The following is a 25,454-nucleotide window of genomic DNA, read 5'->3' on the forward strand; positions in this document are numbered from 1 at the left end:
GACCAGGAATTTCATTAGTGGTAACAATGTTTGCACTGTTATGAAAATGAACGTGAAACTTGATGTAAATGACAGTGACAATGCTGACAAAACAATCTCCCCTCAAGGTCTACTCACTCATATATTCTAGAGCTTTTGACCAGATTGTGCTGTCTTCATCAGCAGATGCAATTTTATAGACTTCAGAACAAGTGAGTAAGTGGACCTTGAGTCAAGTTGCTCAGATGTTTTGACTTAATTTTTATTTGGAGCAAAAGATACAGTTGTAAATGTTAATCAGCATAATCAGGTTTTCATTGAATCCTAGCTTTTAACATTTAAAGCCAAGAGAATGAAAATGATAATAAAAAACATTACATTCCCACTACTGCCAATGCATGTGCTTACATGTAAGTCACTTGATGAAGACCCTGGTGTAGGTCTGAAAGCTCCAGAACAAGCCAGTTAGTGGACCTTGGCTGAAGTAGCTCATGATGTTGTGCATACTGAGAGTTTTCTCTACAAGAATAACGGAAAGATTGAACTTTGATAGTTTAACTACACATTGAACACAAGACTCGCTCTCTTCTGTATGTGCAGATGATAAGAGAAACAAAGGAACCATGATTTTATCCTTATTATGACTTTGGTGAATACTTTTTTCCCCTGGATGCCCAGCATGAGGCCTTATCTGAAGACAAGCAGTCATTATGGGCTTTAAGAACAAGTTTCTAATCTCTAGTGTCGCATGTTTAAAGTCACTCAACTTCATGATGAAGAAAAGAGGAGAAAGTAACTTTTCACTGTTTAAAATTTCTTTAATGGTTCAGTTGGTATAGGATTTGGAAGCATTAAGTCAAGACATGGTCAGCAGCCATACAGAACAAAACCAACTAATCAATGTCGATTGAGAGGGAAATAAAATACAAAGGCAAAAAAAAAAAAAAAAAGAACTCAAAAAAATTAAAAAGGACAGTTAGGCAACGTCAGGTCATCACAGTAAAAAGATACATCGATCCTAGTCAAACTCAACAGCATGCTGAAAATCAAAACTGGTAGCAAGTTCAATGATGATAACACACGCTCCCACACAAACACTCACACATGCACTCTCACGCAGACATTCATTCACAACTTGAACAAAGGCTGTAGAACAACCCTGATAGGTAAAATGTACAGTAAGACACCTTTTAGAGGAAAAAAAAAACAATGCATAGGCAAATAAAGAATGCTTTAAAATAAAAGTAAACATAAAAAGACAAATTTCTTTGTCATAGGCGGACAGCGTGACGGATCTGTTGGCCGTTTACATTGCGATGATTGTTGAGGACATTCAAATAGAAGTTATTGCCAACAAGATATAATGGATAACACTTACCCATACAAAAATGAGAAATTTTTTTTGAAAGTTTTTTTTTTAAAAGAGCTAGTAGCTTCCACAAATGTCAAGAATGTACAAACAATGGTCATTGTGGCGAGGCTTCAAAGACCCTCGACCCCACTTGAATGAACATTATAAACCACGAGGCAGACATGCTTGGCTTTAAAACGTTACAGTTATTTTAAGTTATACAAGTTAACAAATGTACTTAAAACACATTAAATATTGAGCATGTCACTAGAAAAACATGGTCGGTCGTTAACAAATATTCATTTGAGCTATTCCAGTTGAGTCGATAAACACAGAGAAATTTTTTTTTAAATCACCAAAGGAATAAAAACATGGTTACAAAGTTTTCTTTTGTCCATTGAACCAAACATAGAATCTCTGTGCTAAATATCAAAATGTATTTTTTGCAAATATCCCACTGATAATAGTGCAAGAGATACAGTACAGTCAGAAATAGCACACAGTTCTAATGTTTGGCTTCACGTGTTTAGTTACAGGTAGTTAAAAATTAGAGTTTGTATGATTTTAGTGTGAACAAAGAGCCACTGCTGATGATATTAAAGAGTGACTCATGTTAGGCTTTAACTATCTACTGGTTCTATCTTTAATGATGTGTCAGAGGAACAGGGAGTCAATTCAGAGAACAATAAATTACAACTACACCTTGTCTCTTATCAGTTTTCTTAATCAATATGTTAATTTTATCTTACAGATAAAAAAACAACAAAAAAATACAATTGGCACAATCAAATCATTACTGTATTTTCCCAACTATCTGTACAATAAAAAAAAGGTTTTACATGTCACAATAACCCAAAACAAAACCAGATATTTGTTTGGGGAGAATGTGTACACCTGTGTTTCATGTGATTATGTCTGCTAGTGTCTTTAATTCTTAACGCTTTCCCCACAAGAGAAGCGTTGTTGCACTCTCAACAGCCTATGGTTCAAATTAAAGCAGCAGAAGAAGGAGTGGGGACCTCATTTATAAAGTTGTGTGTGCTCCAAAAAAACAACAACAAAAAAAACCCCTCACCTTAACTCAGAGATCCCATCGAGCATGTCACCAGCCTCATTATCCTGCCCTGTTAACTCCCATAATTAAACATGAATGATTAATGACAGGCCTGTTGTGAGTGTTAATACACACATCAGTCAGTTTGACATTCTAGTGTTTGTACAGGACAACAGAGAAGTCAGGCTACAAATCACAAGGAGAAATATTAAAGGAGGGCCACACAGACTAAAACTCTCTTGTTTCTGGATGAGAGAAAATGAAGCATATATGCCAAAGCAGCAGTGAGCACTGCAGGATCAGGCAGCTAAATTATTCTGAAATGATAATATCAATGGCTAACTGGTAAAAAGCCAGAGATGAGGGTCAAAGTTCACAGAATTGTGTAGCCGGTAATTTATATATTAAGTATCATAAATTGTGTGAGATGGATTAGCAATACATTAAATTTTATGGCATTGTTATTATTATTGCAGATTAATTGGTCAAATACACACATTTAATAGGATTATTTGTAAACACTAATGGAGCTGTATGCAAGGCTAAGTGTTTATTAATGTATAGTATTTATCAACAATTATAACTTCTCCTATGAGGACATATTTTACAGTATTTCAACTGTGTTTTATTATACTGTGATTCATCTGTTTATATAGCAGCCTCCACTTAGGAGTTATAGTTGGTGACAAATTCATTAACAAACCTTATATCTGCTTACAAACACATTAAGGTGTTATAAATCTTTTAATTCTTAACTCTAAATCAGGGGACATAAAGTAGAGTGTTTATCTTGTTTTTTTTTACTACTTTGCCTTCAGCGTGCAGGTTCCAGCAGAAGTGTGGACACTCTCCAGAAACATCTGCATCTCTAAATCCAAACATCTGTGTGGGAGATGGTGAACCCAACTTTCACGTTCATTTTTTATGCACACAAAATGTTTATAAATCAGGTCCCTGGTGTGACAGAATACAAAAAGCCTTTATAACACAATAGCTAAATCAAAAAAACAATTTCAGCCCCATTAGGGTAAGCAGAAATAATTAAAATCTCTCCCCTAACACGACCAATCATCACACTTGCTGCTTGACCAAAACTATATTTCTCTTTGCTTCAATCAGCTGCTGACTGGTCAATTCCTCCAGTGACCACAGCAGATAAAACATGTAACACTGCCTAAAGTCTCAACACAGATGAGATAATACAAAACAAAACCAAACCCCCCCACCAAAAACAAAAAAAAACAAAAAACAAAACTACATTTGATATTCATCCACACAATCTGTGAGTGTTTCAATTGACTGCCTTGTTGCCAAGGCTTCAACCCACAGTGACCCACTTGAGTGCATCTCAGGTAATGGTGTGCCAGCTTGTGTGGAGGAGGAGTCAGGATGGAAAAGGCTGGGGGAGAGCGAGGCAGCCACCTCCTGGTGTCTCTTCCCCTCCTCTTCTGTCCCTTCCTGGTGCCCCTCCTCTCCTGAGCTCGTCAGTGTCATGGTTTGTGGAGTCTGGGTCGTTGTGGATCACGTGCGGGGCCGGACGGGGGCGGGGTGGGATGCAGTGGGGCGGGATGGGGGGGCCCAGGGTCACTGTCGCCGATCCTCCGTCTCTGACCGCGAGAACGCCATCACCACATCCTCAGCACCTGAGAAACAACATGTGATTGTCAGATTCCAGTCAGTCCTCCAAATAAATTAAATGACACAGATGATGATGTTTGTATTAAATGCTCCTCTGCCACAGCCCCGAAATCATTACAAATGGATGTCATCGAAAACCGAGGAGAATCTAATTTGCTGTATCTGTTGCATCTGTTGGGAATGAGGCATTTTAAAGCAACATTATATAACTATTTTACCTTAACACAACAGCTTCAGAATTATTTTGATGTTGATGACTTATAATACGGAGAGTGGGGCCCCTGTCATTCCCAGTCCATGCCTTGAAAGCCAGTTCTAGTTCTATGTAACTTTGATGAGCAGGTATGATCTCCTGTTAACTGTGTGACAGTCTGTGGTTTAAACTGGTAGAACCAGGCCCAGCAAGTTCAAGAATAATGCCAAACTATACATCAGTTAAAAAGAAGAAAAGGAAGTCAATAAAACCAGCATTCATCTTCCATATCCAGGGAGGAAACGAAAATATCAAGAATTCTACACAGAGTTTGGTGTGTTTGTTCTAGCGACTGCATAGCTGGAGCCACGGTCAAGCAATCGATACGCTTTGTTTTCTGTACAACTGCTAAAACTTGGAGCTCAACAGAATTAGGCTGCAGCAGAGTTACATTTCGTTGCTTTAAGGAGAATTAACTGTTGCTGTCAACTTCTTATAAAAGCCAAACGCTGATTCAAAATATAAACCAAACATACAGATGTGTGACTTCTTATTGATTAGAGACATTTATTTTTAAAGTGTCAGAGGGAAATAAACACAGAATTCAATTGTCAATTGTTGACTTTGATTCCACTTGATTTACCTGATGTCTTTATTAAAGACTCTGGTAATTTTGCTAGTTTGAGGTGTAAAAATGAAATGTAAATGTCTAGCATAGGAAAATAATATTTCATTTTCTGACTAACAGGAAATGTGTCATCTATTTGTTTTACGTCTATCCTAGGTGTGACCTGCAGTGGCTAGTTTTGTGTCCACACTAATTAATGTCAAAACGTGTGATCAATGTGACCGTTCCATTCCTATTCAAAAAATGAAAAATTGGTCTCAGTCATGTGTGGGCTGAGAGGAGGACTTGGACTCTTGGACTTGTGCAAGTTGACTTGGTTATTTAAAACAGGCAAATCAGCTGTATCCAAAAGTGTTTGATGTGCACAAAGGAAACACAGCTGAATCACTGAATCCAGGTAAGTCTTCACCATGTTTTCAACCATCCAGTTATGATTCAACCACCCAAAATGAATTTTAGGCCTAAGTGTGAAGGGAGTCACGTTTTCTACAGGTCCCTGTATCCTGTAAATCCTGTCAGCTGTGACTACAAAGCCGAGAGGGAATATGCCACCATGAAAATCCTTTTGGTGCATGCAGGTAATTTCATCTATTGCCATGTTCACCTGCGGTGGAAAGCCACCGCCTGCCATCACAACACCCTGACGGGAGATACTGCAACACACTGAGTGGCCCGCTGACAGCAGCATCCTGCTCTGCCATGATAACACTTAGATCTGAGGCTTCAATACCATTCCGTCTCCTCTGCTGCTGCAGCTCTGGCTGTCAGGCAACAATACTAGATTTCAGCTGATATTAACCTTGCTACACTGTGGAATAAGAATCAATGGGCACAAAGAAAAGAGACTGAAACGATCTACAGTACACACTGATTTCTCACCATTCCTTTTGTGCGTCTTTTACCAAGTTGACGAGGACCAAACGATAATTACAACCTCGTCTGGGTTGAGTCAACTAATGGATCCCGCCAGCTACACAATAGGACTTAGTCAGCTGGCTTTTGTTTAATAAGGAATCATTCATTAGTCTGTTGCCAACTGTGATTCATCAAGTTGTTCGGGCCTGCCCACACCTGCTGGTACAGTTGCTCTCTGATAAATGAATATACACTTTCCAATTCTATTAGAGTGAGAGGGTAAATAAAATTACACAGTGTTCCTTCAGCGACTCACATATCCAACTTTTATTTCATATCGGCCTTTTTTTTTTCTTGGCAAGGACTCGTTTTAATTTGAGCAATTCCAAACCATAAAAGAGAGAGAGAGAGAGAGAGAGAGAGCGAGAGAGAGACAGAGACAGAGACACAAACTCCTCTGCCAGATGAAGTAGCAAAGTATTAAAATCCCTCTTGCACTGTCATGCTCAGCAGCCTGGTGAAATGCATTTACTTTATGGTAATGGAAGAAGCAAATTGACTGTGAAATATATAAGACCACAAAAGTACATGTGATAACATTTTTAGTCTCCTGAAACCCTTAATTAAAAAAGCATCTCTTTAAAATGACAACTAGGGCCAAATTACAACTAGGTGATGAGGCTAATGGTGAGCTTGATCATGTCGCGAGATAAAATCATCTGACAAGCTACGATCACATAAATATCATTAACACCAAGTCCTGCACCTTTGCAGACGGTCGAGAAGAATTCCTGTCGGCACCTCGTGTCTGTCTTGCTATAAAAAGACTTTCTTCACTGCCTCAAGTGCTTGTTAGATTTAATTATTGTGGAGATATGAAAGTAGGCCAGGGACTGTGGGCATCCACATGTATTTGGCACAAAAGGCGGACCCTCCTCATCAGACAGCACAGACCCTCCAAGCACAGGATATTTGTGTTTCATTTGGTGAGCTCTATGGCGGAGATAATTAGCATGTTTCTGTGCTGCATTCAGGTCATCGTGAGCTTGGTAAAATTGAGACTTTTGGGGGGAGGGCGCCTATTAATGTGAACTTTCAAGTTCCCCCTCCTGTGGGAGCTCACTGGCATAGCAAATGAGGTTATGGCAAAGATGAAGCCAATAGGCAAGAGCGGCACTGTGAGAGAAAACTAGAGACAGAGCGATAAAAAAATATTGGCAGAGACATGCTGTTAGACTTCAGTTAATAATATAAATCTCAGCTGCTTGGAGAAAGCACATCGGGATAATGGTGCTTGAACAAGAGAGAGAATTATGTAATATTGCACAATAGGAAACTCGACCTGAATTGCACGACTGCTGAATAGCACTGTTGTACAAGATGATGCTTTGGTGTGGGACCTTGCAATAACACCGGTTTATCACAATAAATACCAATCTGAATGATTTCGTGGTTGTGTGAAGGAGTTCACCCCTGTGTAACGGGCAATTAAGAGGACAGACGTGTCAGATACTGCGCAACTTTTTTGAAACGCTCTCTACACCCACAGAGCCAAGTAGACGGCAAGGCTATATCTCTTTTACCTGAGCGTTTTGCCTGAGAGTCATGTTCAGACCTTGCCTTGCCACAAACACACACATGCTCATACAGTACACACACACACACACACACACACACACACAAGCTGTAGCCAACACGATGGAAACGTCAGGTCCCTCAAAGCTGTTGCCTAGCGACAGATAAAAATCAGAGTGCATCAGCGGATGACGGGGCTGCTCCTGCTGCTGCCTATGAGCAAACAGGTTTTGGTTTGTTTCAGAGCAGCTCAGCGTCCCAACTGTTTTCTAGCCCCTCCCTCCCCATCCCCGCTGAGCACCGATCCCCTCATCGCCCCGCACGATAGGGGTAAACAGAGAGGCTCCGGACAGTGGATTACATAAATAACAGCAACAACGGGCATGTCATCCGATTTGTCCTCCATAAATACTTTGAACAAAAGAAAAGCCCACTCATTCATAACAGAAACAGTCTTTCCAGGAAAAGAACAAAGAGGGAAAAAAGTATTTCAACATAGAGTAAAAGTCAAATAGATTTTTGCTGTTAAATATATATCACACAGAGATTGTGAAACAAAATCAGGGAAAAATAGTCAGTCATAAGGGCATGTCTCAGACAGAAATACATTATCAAAATGCTACACGCTACATACAGTGCCGAAACAGCTACTTGATTGGTTGATTGACAAAAAATCTTGGTAATCAATTAATTGTTTCAGTGAGTCAGAAAAAAACAAAAGCAAATCACCTCAGCAGAAATTGTGATGGACACTGACTATTTTCCAACATTTTATTTATTATTAAATAACACAACAGCTTTAATGAATAAATAATCATCAGTTGCTTGCTCCCACCATTCACAAGCAAACAAAGTCTTTCTTCAAACTTCTAAGAGACTATAAATCAATACGTGTTTGAGAAAAGGAACAAACACACAAAGTTCCACTGAAACCTCTCAGGATAAGAAAGCTGTGAAATTAACCCAAAGGGAGTTTGTTTGAAGTTGAAGGCACCACGCTGCGACGCTCGACTCCCTCCTGACTGAACAGGCAGAGAAGCAGCCGTACGACGACTCCAGCGCTGCAGTGAATCGCCCTGACTTATTAGTCGGAGCGGCAACAGCATTAGAGGTCACAATCTGTGTGGGGTCAGCTGAGAGGATAAAGACCCAGAATGCCACTCTTCCCCACCCCCATCCTACACACACACACAAAAACGACAGCAGGGGCGGGTTAAGGAGCACGGCACACAACAGGGGTGTGTGTGGTCCAGCTCGACATGTTGACATCAACAAACACAGCAGGTCTACTTTAACACAGTCAGTGTCACACATTTAATTCTGTTTCATTTTCTAGTACTGGTATGTACTTTTCTTCTTTCTCTCTGATTATTCTGGCTCACCTGAATATTATAAAGGCATAGTTATACTAGTTCAGACTTTGGCAACTCTGACTACAGCTTGATTATTATTTATATTTGACAATATCTAAGTGTAAGTGTATGGTAGATAATAATCAACAGACATCCCGGTTTATTAAAAGTTTCGAATTTCCCACTGGATGCAGAAAGGCTGTCAGCCACGTTAACAAAGTATTAGAAAATAAGAGAAAATTTGATTTAAGAAATTCAGATGAAGCATATAACATATGCAAATGAATGATTGAAGAATCCATAGAGAATGTCAGAATTTTTACAACAGTTTGCTCTGAGAGATGTAACCAGCAAGTACTTTTCAGAGTCATTTTTCTTGTCTAAATGGATCCTTTAAAGAGAGATTTAATTAATTCGACATTCTACAGGCCATATCCAAAAGGTAAATTAGTCTATAATGCAGCAGATTTTTAGGGAGCATGTCCAGAATTCAAAATGAGTTTGGTTAAACTTTTGGTTTCTGTTGCCAATAGAGCAGAGATCATTAAAAAGAAAACTGGCAGATTCAGCAGATGCGAGTTGGACACAACTGCTCTAAACCTATTCTATAACATTTGTCTATACAACCTACTGACACCTTTGAGAAGAAAATCAAGGCCCTGTGTTGAGTCAGGTGAACGTGGTGGTTCATAAATCTGTGTGTCTGGCTCTGATTCATGTTGCAGTGAGGAACAGTAAGAATCGATACCACTCTGCCCTGACCGAGTCGCCAAACAAAGGCGGGTCCTTGCTCTGTGTCACTGTGCTTCGAGTTGAAAAGGCAGGTCTGAGGACTGTGTGATACCGGCACTGTATCAAACACAAAAAGAAACAAGACTGTGTATTGATTGCGCAGTGCTGCGGTATTATCTGAAAGGAGAGAGGCCATATTTCTGTGAGAGGGGATGGTACTGACAGATATATTGGAATATCACACTCTGGCTGTGTAATTAGCACTCCAGCTTGCCTCCAGGCCCCCTAATGACACCTGCTCCAGTCTACCGATGCAGCATGTCGCAACAACACCAAAGCCCACAGGGAAGCTCAGCTTTCCTGGGACAAGTGAGGTTGCTATGGCAACCCCTCCTCCTCTCTCCTCTTTTGTAGAGGCCCTCAGACGTCCTTCTGGGAGGAGTAAACTTTCCTCGTCAAATCAATCAGGATAACAAGTCCTGGAGACTGCTATGTGTGGCTCTGACAAACTGTATTGTTTAAAGTGACATGATGTCAGTTATAGAAAGCCGTGAATGAAAGCGCTAAAGGAGGAAGAATGACAGCCTGATTGAAGACAAAACTAATATATTCCCCATGGTATGCTGCAGCTACTGTGCTGCAGAAAACTCTGAGTGCCACAGAGTGACACAATTATTACTCAGTGTTACCCAAAAAGGAGCAATTTACACTAAAACAAAGCGCCCCCCACCAGCACCCCCCCCCCCCCCCCAAAAAAAAAAAAAAAACCCAGCCTCACTTAATGAGTTCATACTTCATTTCCAATCATTAAAACAGTGTTTAAACATAGCACGTTAAGTCCTGCTCGCCCACAATCCCCTGTTCTTCTGTGCCGCCAAAATTCAGCTACATCAAGGTATTCACAGTGAGAGTGCTGAATGAAAAAAAAAGGAAAGAAAAACATTCACAGCCCCCAAGCCTTTGGCAGAGAATTCCTCTTTGGCCTGATTAAAATTGCAAAAACAAAATTCTGTATTTGCATGTATGGTAATCAGCCAATTAAAACTATCTGAAATGCAAATTCAGTGACCCATAGACTTAAAGGAAATATGAGTGGCAACCCCAGAGTTGGTTTTCTCGTGTTCCTTACAAGGCAAAAACAGGATAACATTTGACAGCTGAGGACAGTTTGGGAGAATGATTCAGGGTTTGAGCATTTCCACTCAGGCTGATCTGATGTGATGAAGGATGACAATGTTTCTGGATACATTAGACTGTAACACCTACAAATTAGTTTTCTTATCAGAATACGTTAAGCTGACAACAACAATGATGTTATCCATTTGTCACATTAGCTTTCATGTCATCTCGCACCTACACGGTTATTTAACGTCTCCTGAATGCAGCCTGGCCTTGACTTAGACTAATCAATACCTGGAGTGTGTCTCCACTACGCCATCGTGCCCTTGATGCCCTCCAAGTAGCCGCCACTCGATCGATCGATGAGGCTCTTTATTGCTTCATGCTGAGACCCCTTGAGGACACTGGCATCAAGGGGTCCTGCAGCAGCATATTCAAACTACACTCAGTTTAACACTCCTGGGGGCTGGATATTGTGGCAGAACCGGTTTAGTTTCTTACTCAAGAGAGATAAATCTCTGTCGTTGGGAATCATCTGAACTCTAATGGTGGCTCCACTGCTAATAGCATTAACTTTTTTTTTTCAACTTAACAATAAGCTATTCAAACAATGCATATTGTTGGGCATACTGGGCTGGCACGAGACTCTAGGATCATGCACTCTTTCAAACAGCTGAGAAGCAATGACAGAAAAGTGTGTGGTTTATTAAAGCTGTTACCAAAACAAATGTACACTATTTCCATCACAAACAGGTGTAGAAGAAGTAGCTAGCTTTATAAAAAAAAAAAAGTAGCTAGCTGCAAGAAAAAGATTTGGGTACCAAAATCAAAACCAAATGGTACCAAAATGCATGGTGCTCAAACTAACACCTTTTCAAGAACCATTTTTTTCAGTTATTAAAATATTGCTTAAGCTAACCTGTATTGAATAAAAAATTATTTATGAACAGAAATTACAGCCTAAGACATCGACCAGACCGGTGACCTGCTGCGAGCAGGTACATCAACGATACAAGACCAGACAGAGACAAACAACTTTGCCTGGAAAACTGCTGGCCAGTCACAGAAGGTGTCCGTCTGGGCTGCTACGCTGTCCAATGGTCAGCTGGGACAGACAGTGCTACTGCTGCGTATAGCAGGATGAGGGGAAAGGTCTGCTGTCATTATAATGAAGTGAGAACAGGGTGAACCACAGAGAGTACAACCTGATTTATCTCCACATCCCTCAGGCACAGATGTCGAAAATTTGTCCAGTACAATTAACACACTGAAACTCAATCAACTGTGAATCTTTCCCAATCTTAATGAATGGAATTCACACAATTATCTAGATTCTATTTGTTTTTTAATGATAACAAAATAAACTACCTTGTTTAGTAATTTGTTGTCCGTGCTTCTGTAATATTACATTTTAAGAGGCACAATGACTGTGCATGTTGCTAAGCAATAAAATGTTTCCTTTTCATCTATTTTTCATCATATATAAGTCTAAATGAAATCAAATAGTGGACTTCCCTCTTCATGTAACTGAACCTCTTCACAGCACCTCAATAGATCCTGAATGTGCTGATACGTACAAACCGCTGTCCTTCAGCACAGTGTTGAATATTTAAAAGTGATTAACTCTCAGCTATCTCCGCAATGCCTAATCACGGTACTTTAGACAAGTTGCAGACCACAAATAATTTATTGCCACACCAAGGAGGTGGCAGGCTGCCAGATGACACTAAATGTGTCTGTTTTTGTGATCTATAATGCATACTCAGAGCACCTTTCACCAGTCATATTCGTCCATAATTAATGAGGCTCTTCATAGCCGTATTGACACAGCAAAGACACGGAGATGCGTATCCACTAAAGGGCATAAGGAAACAGAAAGGAGACCATAAAGCATAAACTGACAACTAGTCTGCAGTTGTTTAAACAGAGTGAAACATCCTTCATAAATTAATTTAAGAAAATCAGCACTGATCTCACATTTGGGTGCTGTACTGTTGAAAATGTGAAAGTGTCTGTCCCATCTGATGCAATGCTTTATGTTCTGCTGCTCGATGAAGACACACTTTAATAGTGAAATCTCCACTGTCTTTGATGCAATGACCCACGTCCCAGAATGCAAAATGTGGCTGAATTGACCAAAATATGACGATGCAGTTTAATGCCCTGCAGGCTGAAACAAAGATAATAAAACAAAACACAGAAGGACAAAAAGACAAAGTCACTGCGCCTGTTACTTGCCTCCTTAATACCTTATATAATCATAAACCTAATCCTCCTTCACAGCAGAAAATCACATATTTATCAATTCAATCAACACTGATAGTGTCCCTGCAGTGAAAGGACACAGACAAGGAGACATAACGCTTCATCATAGGTAAAGTGCTGTAGCCAATTTTCCCAACATAAAGCTTCCCTGAGGAACCAATATTATATAGGACAAAGCAAGAGCTGAGTTCCAGCAGGTTTACCAGGGGAGGACAGCAGGGCTCCTACCTGACAGCCATGTTTGGACTGAGCCTGAAAGGCAGCTGCTAAGTCTACTTACAAAAATAAATAAATTACAATTTGCTGCTGCTTTCCCAGGTGACTGCAGTGTCTCATCACTTGCGCTATTTTGTTTAATCTAGCACCCTCTTGTGGTTTAAACTTGTGAGAACCATTGAGGAGATAAAGAAAGCTCAACAGCGCTCTCCAGTGCCCAGAGAAAAACATGACCATCATGTGCAAGGTCGTATCATTTTAAGCAAACCGAGTCTTACAACAACACACTTGAACAGTTTGCTGTATCACATAAACACCACAATATTTGAGCGTGGTTTTCTGTCTAGGCTCCTTGTGAGAAGCCGTGGTGAAACCAGTGGTGCACTCATGCTGAGGATGAGTCACTCGGTTCCAGTCAGCCACATACTGTGTTTGCTGTGTGAGTAATCTCACAGTGCTGGTGGGCCGCTGAGTCGGCCTCAGCGCTCAGTCAGGGAATCCGTTAGGCCGGCTGGGGTACGGATTGTAGAGGAGCGATGTGTGTGGAGGGATTTTCCCTTGTTTTCAGCCTCAGCACAGTAGCACTTCTGCAACATGTGAGGGTGGTGTTTGTGGGCTAATGTTGTTTTTAACCTGTTTCGTATTCACTGACAGTCATAAACACCCTCAATTTTGAACGGTTTAACAGCAAAATATATGACTTAGAACCAAAAAATATGAAAACTAAAAGTACAACTATTCCCCTATATTGAGAAGGTAACCACATGACAAAATTCAAAACGATTTTCAAACAAAAACTAATGAACAACTATAATAACACTAGTTGGATGACTGCATTTTGAATGTGGGGCTGTACTTTGAATGTGTGTGGGTGTGCATGTCACAGCCTTACCCTGGTCTATGTTGTGCTGTGGTAGCTGGCTCATCTGACTGTGGACCACACCTGCGTAATTTCGGAGAAAAGCCTCTTCACTCGGTGTGAGCTGCAGACGAGTAAACAAAGTGAAAAGTTATAATACAAGCTCATCACAAAGGAAAAGTCAAGCATACTTTTCTGCTTTTCACCCTGCACCCTTGCACTACTGTATTCTAGTTTACGAAGTACACGAACTGATTTGACTTGTACATAAACATTGTTGTTCATTGTTGCTTGTTATACATATATTTATAGGCATATATGTTTTTCAACTACTTACATGTGCACAATAGTTTAATGTTCATGTTTTGTTTTTTATCTCTTATCTTATGTAAGTGGCTTCATCCAGCTCTGTTGTCAGTCCTTGTTTTTAGCTGCATATCTTTTTATTTACTTTCTGAAAACTGTTCTTGGAACTGTGTGTAAGTCAAGACCAATGGAAAACAGAAGAAACTGTATATGCAAACACACTTGGCCATTGAAGCTGATTCTGATCACAAAGCTGGTCTGTCAGTAAGTGAAAATATTTAATGTTGCCTCTTGGTGAGTGTTTCTACTCTGTGGTTTATTGTTTGTTAATTGGAAAAATCCTAACTGTACAAAAATCAAATTTATAGCAACAAGCCTCAGATAAAAACACGACTCTTATGACTTCATGGTTGATAATAATGGCAGCTTTTAGCTATGTAATGGAAATTTGTGATCATGGTATCAAATCATGGTATCAGAAGTTATTGTAATTATGAGATTTTCATCTATAATTTATCATGTAACACTGAATCAAAAGTAATGCACATCCACAAGCTTATGTCCACACACACTAGGATTTACAGCATCAAAGTTATGTGTGTGATCCGAAGACAGCCATAGCATTATCTCTGAGTCAACTAAATCACAAAATGAATCTTTTATCTGTTGTCTGGTTAGTGTGTTGTCAAGCCAGTGCCAGGGGCTGAGAGAAAGAGGGGACCTGAGTTTTAGGTTTCTCCTCTAGATGTTTTTTTTGTACAACTTTTCATCAGCCTTAAATCTGCTTGTTAGATTTTGTACTTTACATCTAGTTGCTTCTGCTGCCTTGTAACCATTTAAAATGCAGTCAGGTTTTTGTCCTCCAGAGGCGGCAAATTGCTTGTCTCTGCTGACTTCCTCCACACTGTTAAAAGTGGCATTTAGACAAGAAATCACTACCTGAATTCTTGTCACAACCTGAACTGAACAGAAAATACATCTGCCTGATGCAGACATATTAAACCTGGTGGAAATACTTGCTGAGTGATGTTAGATTTGACAGGTGTGTACCCTCTCCAGAAATGATGAAAATATCAGTTTTCAGACCACCAGGGAACATGTTCTGATTGTTCTAAAATGCCTCAAACTAAATTTAAAAAACATTTCATTTCAGTTTAATCTTTAGCAAAAGCGTCAGCCTGCCGTCTGCTATCACCTCTTGAACAGAATATATGTGTGACTCTATACTAAAGCATTTACATCTTGGATAGGGTTCTTAATTTACTGTGAATCTATGTCCTAAGCTCTTGACATGAACTAGTTTGCTCTAAGACCCATACTATGGCAGGTTTAGAAGGGTTTTCCCTCTCCTCCTGGGAGCACCCGGACTTGCTGATGACAGATCATGACAGGGCAATGATGGTTTCTGGTGGTGATGGTCAAGTTGGCAAGGTTTATTAGGGACACATTTCAGAAGATGAGGGTGACAATGTGTGACTTTGCTCGTCAAATAATACCATTGCATGTATGAGCTGGGCAATAGGTGGCACTAGAACTTATTTTTCTAAATCTCTAAAATGTGTATACCAAACTTAAATGTACATAGTCCATGTTGAGACAAGACACTGTACTCACATTTGATCCCATTTTCTTTAGCATGAGAAGGACCCGCACTTTCTGTTGGATGTACATGTCTTCAGGAGACTTCCCCGGGGCCTCCTCGCGGTTCATCCCCCCTGCTCCTGTGGCTCTGGATACACAAACAAATCCAGATTACAAAAGACCTGTGAAAAATCACAGCTACACAAACACTCACTCAGTGTTATTAGAGGTTAAAAATACTTAAAATGCCGGGTCGTTTCAGCCTCACAATCTGACTGCTCATAATACTTGATTAAAATCACCCCCGCAGCCTTGACAAGTCATAGTTAACGCTAACCAAGTAGTTACATAGTGATTTTTCTTTTAATTTTGTGTATTTTGTCCAACAGTACTGAAGTACAGCTGGAACAGAAGCTTTCATATCATCACTGGCAGTGCTCTTTAGCAGATATGAGGCTCATATAGTCAGCAGCATTGAGCTAACACCCCCTTGGAGTATTAATTCTACAACAACATAAAAGACTGACTGCATTTCAATTATCAAATGTTTTCTAATCTGACTTCTCAGACATAGAGCACCAGACTGGAACTAGATGTTTTACTATTAGGCTAAATCATACAGATGGGTGTGTGTGATAAGCACTTCATATAACCCAAACAGTGATGATATTAGAAGTCAGTGGCCTTGTCTCAGTGCAGTCACAGTGCAGTTTTGGCACTTCACAGCGTGAATGGCTGTCATTAATATTGCATGGCAGGTTTCACACAGATCTTGCCACGGCCTGCTCCTTCCATCTCTTATTCTCCGTCTAACTAATGACCTATTTTCACTGTCAGTCTGCAGAGATGCGAAATATAGGCAAAGGGGGAGAAAAAAGGGGGAGGGAAAAGAAGGCGATAAAAGGAGCTGCCAAAGCTAATGCGGATGACAGAAAAGGGATAGGTTCCGCTGTGATAGCACACACACATCAAGGTCGGTTGCTGTCGCATTAGATCTCTGTTATAACGCACCAACAAGATGAGGCATATGGCACGGCTTGGTATTCAGCCTAAATTTTCTAATTGAAAAAGCCAAACATGCAGAGGGAATAAATCACTGAAAAGAACAAAATAAAAATTTAAAGGATGAATCTTGCGGGGTGAAAAAAAAAAGACTTAACAGAATATCAGTATGCAAGTCAGGATTTGTTCTCCCCTAAGAATCTTTCATAAAAAGCCTACGGGAGCCACAGTGACTACGATAGTTCTGGCAATTTATTTTGGCCTCTTATCTATACAACGGACCACTAATGCATGTTGACAGGCTGTTTGATGTGGGGTTATATTTAATTGAGGAGCTGGCTCGCCGTCCCCCCCTTCTCAGAGCCCAGGGGTGGAGGATGAATGGGGCACCGTGGGCCATTGGTTGGCGTTTGGGTGCCACTGTGTGCGTGTGGATTCATCCAGATCAGAGCAGCTGGAGAGCATGCTTCTGGCTATAGTCCTTATAATTATAGCAACCTTTGGTGGCTGTTTACTGCAAGCAGCTAACACTTGACTTTGTCCTCTGGTCTGTTTTCAGTCACAAAGTGGTAGCAGGACACTGAATGAGGGGGAGATGAATACATTACTTATTTACAGCGTCGGGCATAGTTTAATTGGAGAGCCACTGAAGACTCAAAGCAAGACAGACATGAAAAGACTGAGAGAGCTTGCCGGTGTAGGTTCAGCAGCTCAGAAACCCTTAGGGGTATTGGTGGTGGTGGTTGTGGTGTGTCAGTGTGCATGGGTGGGGGTTGTAATGGAGAGAGGATGTCGGTGGAGGGTGCAGGGGGGTGGCAGTGGCTTCAGATCAGCAGCAGTGACACGTTTGATCACGTCTACAAGCTCCTCGCCTCAGACAAATGGGAGAGCTGAGACTCTGGGAACAGAGACCGACCGGCGAGACGACACGCAGGATGAAGAATGACAGAGACTCAAGACCACAAATCTGCCTGCCTCAGAAACAAGCTGGGGCTAAGTCGGCCACTGTGTACAAGTAGGTAAAGAGTAGAGGATGAGGAGGATAACTGAAGAACAGGATTCTCTAATTGCCAAAAGCTGTCGACAGAAATAATTATACAACAAAGATCCATTAATATTCAGGCTTATTTTGAGACTCGACAACTTAAACATTTTCACGTCTGCTACTGCACAAAAGGCCAATATATTCCCCATTCATCATCTGTATAAATAGGCCTACTGCTTTCATGACTGACGCATTTCTGATCCTCTGATGTTTGCTTTTGAAGTTTGAAAACTGGCCATATTTAGCAGCATCTCTGCCCAGGCTCCTGACTGTTTTGAGAGTTGCAATTTGTATTTTTTACCAGCCTGAAAGTCTATTTCATCTTATCCCACTTTCACAGCGATGTCTGCTACAGGAACAACAAACGCGGTGCATGAAATCCCATAGGGAGGGTCTCTGTAGGAAGTAGAAACAATGTGAAATTGTAAATGAGGGTGATCAGTGATGTTTTTCTGTTGTTGTGACATGATTGTGAGTCACTTTTAAAAACAAGAGTAAAGGGAAAGGAGTCGGATCACATCCTTTTGGGGAGTTCACCTAGTCTTCTTCAGGCTGCAGAGAAACTAAATTGTAGATGACTATTTTGGGCAGCAGAGTAGCTACAGAGCTGGAATCATTACAGCTCTGGTACTCAGTGAACTGGATGACAACACGTATACAACAGTGATTAACACTGTGCATATGATTATGTAACGGGTAGTTTCATCTATGCACTGGCTTTCCAACCATGCTTATAATTCCAACAATGCTCCAGATGGTACTCGGGTGCCTCACTGCCACAGACTTAACCTCTAAATAATGTCTTCCAGGGTATCAGTGCTGGATTACAACATCTTACAACACGCAGGGTCCTGCTGAAGATGATTTTGAAGCCAAAAATCCTCACAGTTAGCTATACTGTCTCATGCCTGTATCATGAAATGTCTAATAATATAAATGCTGCAACTAACTACTTTCATCAATCAATGTGTATCAATGAGTATTAATGATTCTTTAAATACATACACTAGTGACAAAAATCACAACTTGACAGATCTTTAAATGAGGTTTAAATTGCCTGTTTCATTTCCATCGAACAGTGAAAAGTTGCAGGTAGCCACAGTTGTCAGCTTAAATTTGCTGATTTGAGTCCAACCAAACTCCACCAAAGTCAAAAACACTAAAATTAAAGTTATGTAAATAGTAAGTACTCCGATTTGAGAAGCTGAAACCAGCCAATGTTTGGGATTTTTGCTCATTAAAAAGATCAAAATTGTTATTGTTGTTATACTCGATTGACAAATCATTTAAGACAGAGCCACAGTAATTAGTCCATGAATCGATTAGTGGATCACAAGACAATTAACTAAATCCTTTATCAAGCATAAATGCCCAAATTTTGATGGCTCCAGGAGTTTTATGCTTTTCTAGGTCTCACGTTATAGTAAAATGAATACCTTTGACAGTGAACAAGACATGTAATAATATCACCTTGTGCTCTATGTTAGCGCAATGGACATTTTTCATTATTTTCTGACATTTTATAGACCTAACAATTCATTGGGAAAATAACCAGCAGATAAATCAAAAATGAACCATTTTGCCAAAATCACCAAGTCAACTAACTAACTAACAATCTTTTCTTACAAAATGTAGACTGATCAATAAATTAATTACAAATTTCAATGCAAATTCATTTCATTTCATCTTTGCTCTGATTAAACTCTTAGAGACTCTTAAGACATAAAACACAAACTCTTCTATTTATAGAGACCAGTGTCTGTATTACATGTTTGTCACTTCAGCAAACAGCCAAGTCCATCTAGACCACTCCTTGAATGTTAAGACCTTAACTGCTTTCTGTATTATATTTGTATGATCTGGATCAGTGAACAGCTGGCATTCTGTTTTTTTTTAATAATGACAGCTTGGAAAAAAGAAAACAAATGTCTATTCATACTACATTAATACAGACATGAAAGATGTGTCAAGGAGCAGTGATAAAGAGGAAAAATTACAAATGACATAACTCTGCTACAAATCTATAAATAGCGTTTTGAGAAGAAGAGATCTTGCTATGTGTTGGCTGTTGCGGTCATTCTAGTATTATTCTAATGTACATGGTCGTCTGTGTAACATGTCTTAAATAATTTCAAGGACCACAACAAGGATCCTGTTAGACTCCTTTGTGTGTGCCTGATGTTTGGTTCTAGAGGTGGGCTGGCTCAACACTAATCCCTCGAGGGATGCTCAGCCTCAGACACATGCGGCTAATGTTCCAGACGTAATCAAAGGCTTTCTTTAATGCTGATCTAGGCTTAATCCTCCCTCTCCGCCTGTGTTGGGCTCTTGACAGTGTTGTGATGTTGGGCTGAGCTGAGGCATCAAGCTCTTTGAGTCCCTCTAGGCAGCCCAGCAAAAAGCACAGCATCGTTGACACTGTACTGAGAAAACTTAGAGAAAAAGGGCAAGCTTCAAATCTCCAATCTGCACACATGATGGTGGTGGTGGGAGATATAATAATTGATATGGAAATATACTGCATTAGGGATGTAACCTCATTATCAATTGATCTATAATTTTTTGATTAATCATGAATAAATACAGATTTTAAGTTTTATTAAAGATCTTTTCACTTAACAACTGAAACTACACAAGTAAAAATTGTTGCTGATTGTTTGTTTGTCGATTAGCGGATGAATTGTTTCAGTTCTAAACCACAATACATTCTGTTGTAATATGAAGGCTTTAGCGTATCTTTGCTGCACTAATTTTAATAGTTTTACTTTCTGTCTTGTTTCAGTTTATGGCGTTTTTACATCTAAATGATGGCATACAAATACATAAATAGATCTGTATAAATGTTTAATTAAAGGCTTGAAAACATACACCTGTGTGTTAATTAGTATGTGTACATATGTACGTCACTTCTTATAATATAATACCACTGATTACTGACTTTTGAACAATTATTTTGTATTTTGTTTGTATTACATCATTAAACATGTCTAACATGTGAAACTAAACATAGAGGAGTTGCTGCTGTGTTCTTTCTCCCAGTGAAAAAGACTTCAACTTGAATGATGAGAGTTTTCTCTTTGATAACTTTTGGGGGACACGTGAATAAAAAATAACCATTGTCCTGTTTAAGCGGTGGTCTAAAATCATATTGTAATTTAGAATAACAGCTGATGTCATTATTTTCAGCATTTACAACAAGCACTGCAAAACTTCCTACAGCTCCTGCATATGAGATTAGGCTTAATTCAAGTGTTCACATTTGCTGCATGACTCTGTCACACGAAAGCAACATTTCTAGAGGACATTACATGTTCAGTAATCCAACTTCAAACTTCAACAGAGACACGCACCATTAATTGTATGCCCTCTGGATTCCAGATTTCTTATCTATATTTGTCTGCATTTGTGTCCATTAGTGTCTCTGAGGAATAAAAACACGGCTTCTGAAAACCATTTCAACGCTGTGACCGGGCCACACTGTGCAGTGAGGGTCTGCTGCCAGGGATTACAGTATGCAATGTGATAGGCCCTCACATTTGCTGAGGGTCATGCAGGGCAGAGGCTGCCACAGTGCACTGGCCCAGTCACACATGATGGCCCGCTTGGTCCGGTTGTTGAGCTTGTTACTGGCACTGGCTGCTCACATGACGCACAATGTCTGATTGTTTTACAAATCAAATTCCTCCAGCTGGCAGAAAACAACAGAAATAGGCCTCTGAGTTGACTGACAAACTGTCTCTGAGTGGAGTTAAGCTGTACATAAATGCCGCTAAAAGCCCCAACTCCATTGAAGCCTAAGAGGTTAATAGCCTCTGCGGAGAGGAAAAAAACTGAGAGGGAAAAATTACTTGAATTTCAGTCATGAGCTGCTCCAGCATCCCGAGCAAATGTGTGAGAAACTTAAGTAGGCTACAACCCTGGTGCAGCGGCCAGCTGAGCTGCCAACAACCTGGCCTGGTTCTGTAGAGCAGCTGTGTCACTGCAGGTACATGCAAACACACACGCACTCTACTGATGGCCAACCATGTCATGAAACCTATTAAAACAACGTGAGGTCATACTGAAATTAAGACTTAATATTATTCCCCTTTATTTTCATATTGTGAAAAATGCGAAAAATAATCGAATATTATCAGCTTTACCAAGATCACCCAACACTGCAGGTGAGCAAAATAAACGTCAATGTGATCAATATGATTATCTTGAGAACTGCGATGGTTAGTCGATATAAATATTTACTGGCAACTATTCTGATATCTGATTAATCATTTTAGTCTTTTTTAAAAAGCAAAAATGCCAAACATTCTCTGGCTCCAGCTTTTCAAATGTCAGGATTTATGATATTACATTGCCTTTAAGAAGACCCTCGAATATGCCGTCTTTGCTCATTTACACTGAACTACACAAAGCCAGCATAATGCTGCCCTGGTGTGTGATTTTTTTACAGCATGCCAGCATTGCAGAATCAGAGGCCTAAAGTCTAACATGGCAGCTTCAGTGTTGGTCGGAGCCTGCTCTGCCACACCAGCTCCCCACGTTTATACAGATGTTGATTCGGCTTTGTGACTACCTCTGCTGCTGGCTTAAAGGTGGGGTGATAAGGACCTACTATTCCAGTGAAATAATCCTGCCTTGAAAAGGCTGCATAAAAAGGGCTACAGTGTCATACTGTGTAATGATATAGAAAAAATCAGATTACTTCTAACAATTATTTTTATCACCAACTGATCTAAAAAATATGAATTGATGGATTTATTAGTCTATAAAATTAGTAAAAACAGTGAATAAAGTCCCTCGCATATTCTCAGAGCTCAAGGTGAAGTTCTCAAACTGCATTTCTTAAACAGAGCAACAGACCAAAAACCAAAGATATTCAACTTACACTGACATAAACCAAGAAAAGCAACAAATACTCACATTTTAAACAGTGTAATCTGTGAATATTTGCCGCACATCGCCTTCAGCCCTCATGATAATTCTTACAGCGATTTCAGACACACTGCCCAACTCAACACAACTTATACACATTCAAACCTGCAAACCCATAATGACAACTATTTGACCAGCTATGACCAGACTGACTCCCTCTGGGTCGGCCCAGCGTGAGCCAGACGAACAGACACTGCAGGCCAGAAAGACTCTGGCTTGGACTTACTGGATGTCTGCATGCTGCCTTTGTGCAGAGCCATCTCCTCACATGTACAGTGCCCACAACAACAATGGCTACAGTATTTGGGGACAATGGTGATGAACTGGATTGTGAAAACATGATTGATAAATAGGTCATGTCTTGTTGTCACCACGTGAGGCATGAACTCAAACAATCCTGCTCAGCTATACAGGCTTAGTTCATAGCTGGGTTTCTGGGTGCGCTTAACTGTTCTTACACTATTTCTGTGCCACATCAAAGTGACAATAGGACAATGGAGGGTGACTCACAACAGGCTGGACATGACATTTAAAAGATGTATACCTAATGCCACTGGGAAGCTTAAGTTTTTTTCAAGTTCTACCCATTATTAAGGCTTCTGCTTGGCCACAAGGAATGATGTGTACGTCGACAATACTACTACAGTTCAACTAAGAACGTATATGAAAATTAAACTGTTAAGATTTAGGCAACCTGATTTTGTAAATGTTTCCACAACATGTAATTTGATACGACAGAGATTTTTGCTTTATAACATAATTAAATCTGGTCTATGAACTCAGAACATCTTTGCTCGCTCCTCAGGGTCTCTCAAAGGAATAGAAACAGAAGCTGCTGCCTTAAGCTGGTCCCTAGGGGGTGCGGCTGCAAGATATCAAAAGCGTCATCATCAAGGCAGGGCATAAAATCCTGATTTGAGAACAGTTATATGAGCTCGGAACAATACAATGCACGGCAAATTCGCAGTATACCTTGCACTGAGCACAGAAAAGGTAGCTACACTCTCAAGTTTGATTCTGAGGTTAAAAAGAATTTGTGGTCGTCTGGAGGTCTCTGTCATTTGAACTGAGTGTATAAGTGGCGAATGGAAGCAAGCAGCTCTTGTATCATTGTGTCAGGCCACAAGAGGCTACTACGTGGCCTGGTTAATGCTGACAGGATGACATGTGCCTGTGCCAAACGCAGAGCATGAGGTTGTGAGATGAACCAGCCCTCTCTCCCGAACACTGCTCACAGGCAGCTGATGAGGTCCCCTCAGGGCTGGAGGGGGTTGAGCAACCGCTGAAGAGCACCTGCCCTGAATGTGAGGAGGCAAAGAGGGGAGGGAAGGCGAGGCCAGGGGTCCTAATCTCTCTCCAAAATCCAGCCAGCTAGGGGAATGTGCAAACTAAGGCAGGCTTGACATACTGTGGTCCACAACCAACTCTGCTAGTTGCCAGGAGGATTCAGTGTGCTTGCCCGTGGCCAAGCTGAGACACCCACTGGCTGCAGCACTCATCAATGCCCTGCTGCCGGCAGGGTGCCAGCTTCACCACTCAAAGGGCTGTCAGCTATCTGACATGTGGGGGGAAAGCAGACACTGTACAAGGCAGGGTGGCACAATGCATCCACGGGTGGCATGAGCCAAAAATAGAAATTCAATAATGGAGTTATGTGAAAAGCAAACGTGAACATGAAAACCAATTTGAAAGAAAGTGATCACATGTACAGTAGCTTTTGTGCCTGGAGCAGCAGCAGTGTAAATGTTCTCTAAGCCTGAGTATTGCCTTCACTGAGTGGTAGGTGTCTGGTGAGTGGGACAAATGGGTCTGTAATTAGCATTTTCATACAGGCTTGCATTAAGTAGGTGTTGTCTGCTGAATTTATCGTCAGCAGGAAACAGAAAAAAGATTTGAGGTAATTATTTCAGACACTACAGTACTGTCAACATTATAATGGTGGATCCAAGTAAAACAAACTGACGAGAGTCTGCTTCACGTTCACTACCGTTAGCTGTGATTGATAGTTTAGTCATTGACCAATTTGTTTTTCTTCGAAGACAAACTCTGAATGAAAAATGGCACAACAGACAAAAATGCCTGAAGGCCAGATGCAGCAGACTGAAACTAAAAAACAGCCGGATACACATGAACGTGAACGGTTCTTGTTATCATGTTGCGGGACGCAGACTGTTCAAACTGTAGCAGCGCTCTTGCTAGCAAAGCAACGAGCCTTCAACGCGATCTCGATGTGGATCTTAAACAATATCCGTCGTGGAAAAAAAATGCGTGGACAGTGCTCTTAATCACTGGCAAGTCGCTTTCATTTTCACCCGGACAAACATTTCATTTAGTCTCCACTAAAACCGCACTACCCTAGGAAAAAGCAGTCAGTGCTAAATAGCCAAGCTAGCTCGCTAGCATTGCCCGAGACAAAAGCCTGAATGAAGTTCCTATGGGTGCAAACACCAACCAGGTACCGCTGCTGTGCCAGAAGTGTAAACGCCGGGATTCAAACACACATATCTTCAAAAAAAACCCCTGACAATATACACCTCGTCAGGAAAACGAGACATACGAGCTTACCCCTCCTGGTCCAGCTTTTCTTTCTTCTGTGCTCTGTTTGAATGGTGTGTTGTTGTAGGAGGGCGTCCTGTTCCGGGGTCACATCCCTCCAGTCGGCAGAGCTACAGCGGACTGACTCAACGCAGCGAGAGTCCTGCTGGCTAATCAGTACCGCCACCGGCCACCAGGGGCGCCACCGGCACAGCCAACCAGGGGCCAGGTTATTTTCAC

The 25,454-nt window shown here is 40.7% G+C and overlaps 1 protein-coding gene across 2 annotated transcripts; it reads right to left on the reverse strand.

Moving 5' to 3' along the window:
- Nucleotides 1–776: 776 nt before the first annotated feature.
- Nucleotides 777–25,409, reverse strand: ctnnbip1 (catenin, beta interacting protein 1). 2 transcript variants are annotated; one of them, XM_018666162.2, is made up of 4 exons: nucleotides 25,245–25,409; nucleotides 15,737–15,851; nucleotides 13,850–13,940; nucleotides 777–4,027 (listed from the first exon to the last, which is right to left on the reverse strand). In XM_018666162.2, exons 2-4 carry the CDS (start codon nucleotides 15,830–15,832, stop codon nucleotides 3,969–3,971), a joined length of 246 nt encoding a protein of 81 aa, XP_018521678.1. In that variant the 5' UTR covers nucleotides 15,833–15,851; nucleotides 25,245–25,409; the 3' UTR covers nucleotides 777–3,968. The 2 variants fall into 2 exon arrangements, with proteins under 2 accessions (XP_018521678.1, XP_018521679.1); XM_018666163.2 differs by having other exon boundaries at nucleotides 25,237–25,382.
- Between the last annotated feature and the right edge of the window lie 45 nt (nucleotides 25,410–25,454).

This window comes from Lates calcarifer, linkage group LG6, assembly GCF_001640805.2.
Source record: "Lates calcarifer isolate ASB-BC8 linkage group LG6, TLL_Latcal_v3, whole genome shotgun sequence".
Classification (NCBI taxonomy): domain Eukaryota; kingdom Metazoa; phylum Chordata; class Actinopteri; family Centropomidae; genus Lates; species Lates calcarifer.

Coding starts and splice junctions, on each gene's coding strand:
- ctnnbip1 (XM_018666162.2), bottom strand. CDS start 15,832: ATGAACCGCGAGGAGGCCCCGGGGAAGTCTCCTGAAGACATGTACATC. Junction 13,941..15,736: donor TAAAGAAAATGGGATCAAAT/GTGAGTACAGTG, acceptor ACTCGTCTGCAG/CTCACACCGAGTGAAGAGGC. Junction 4,028..13,849: donor ACAGCACAACATAGACCAGG/GTAAGGCTGTGA, acceptor GTTGTTTCTCAG/GTGCTGAGGATGTGGTGATG.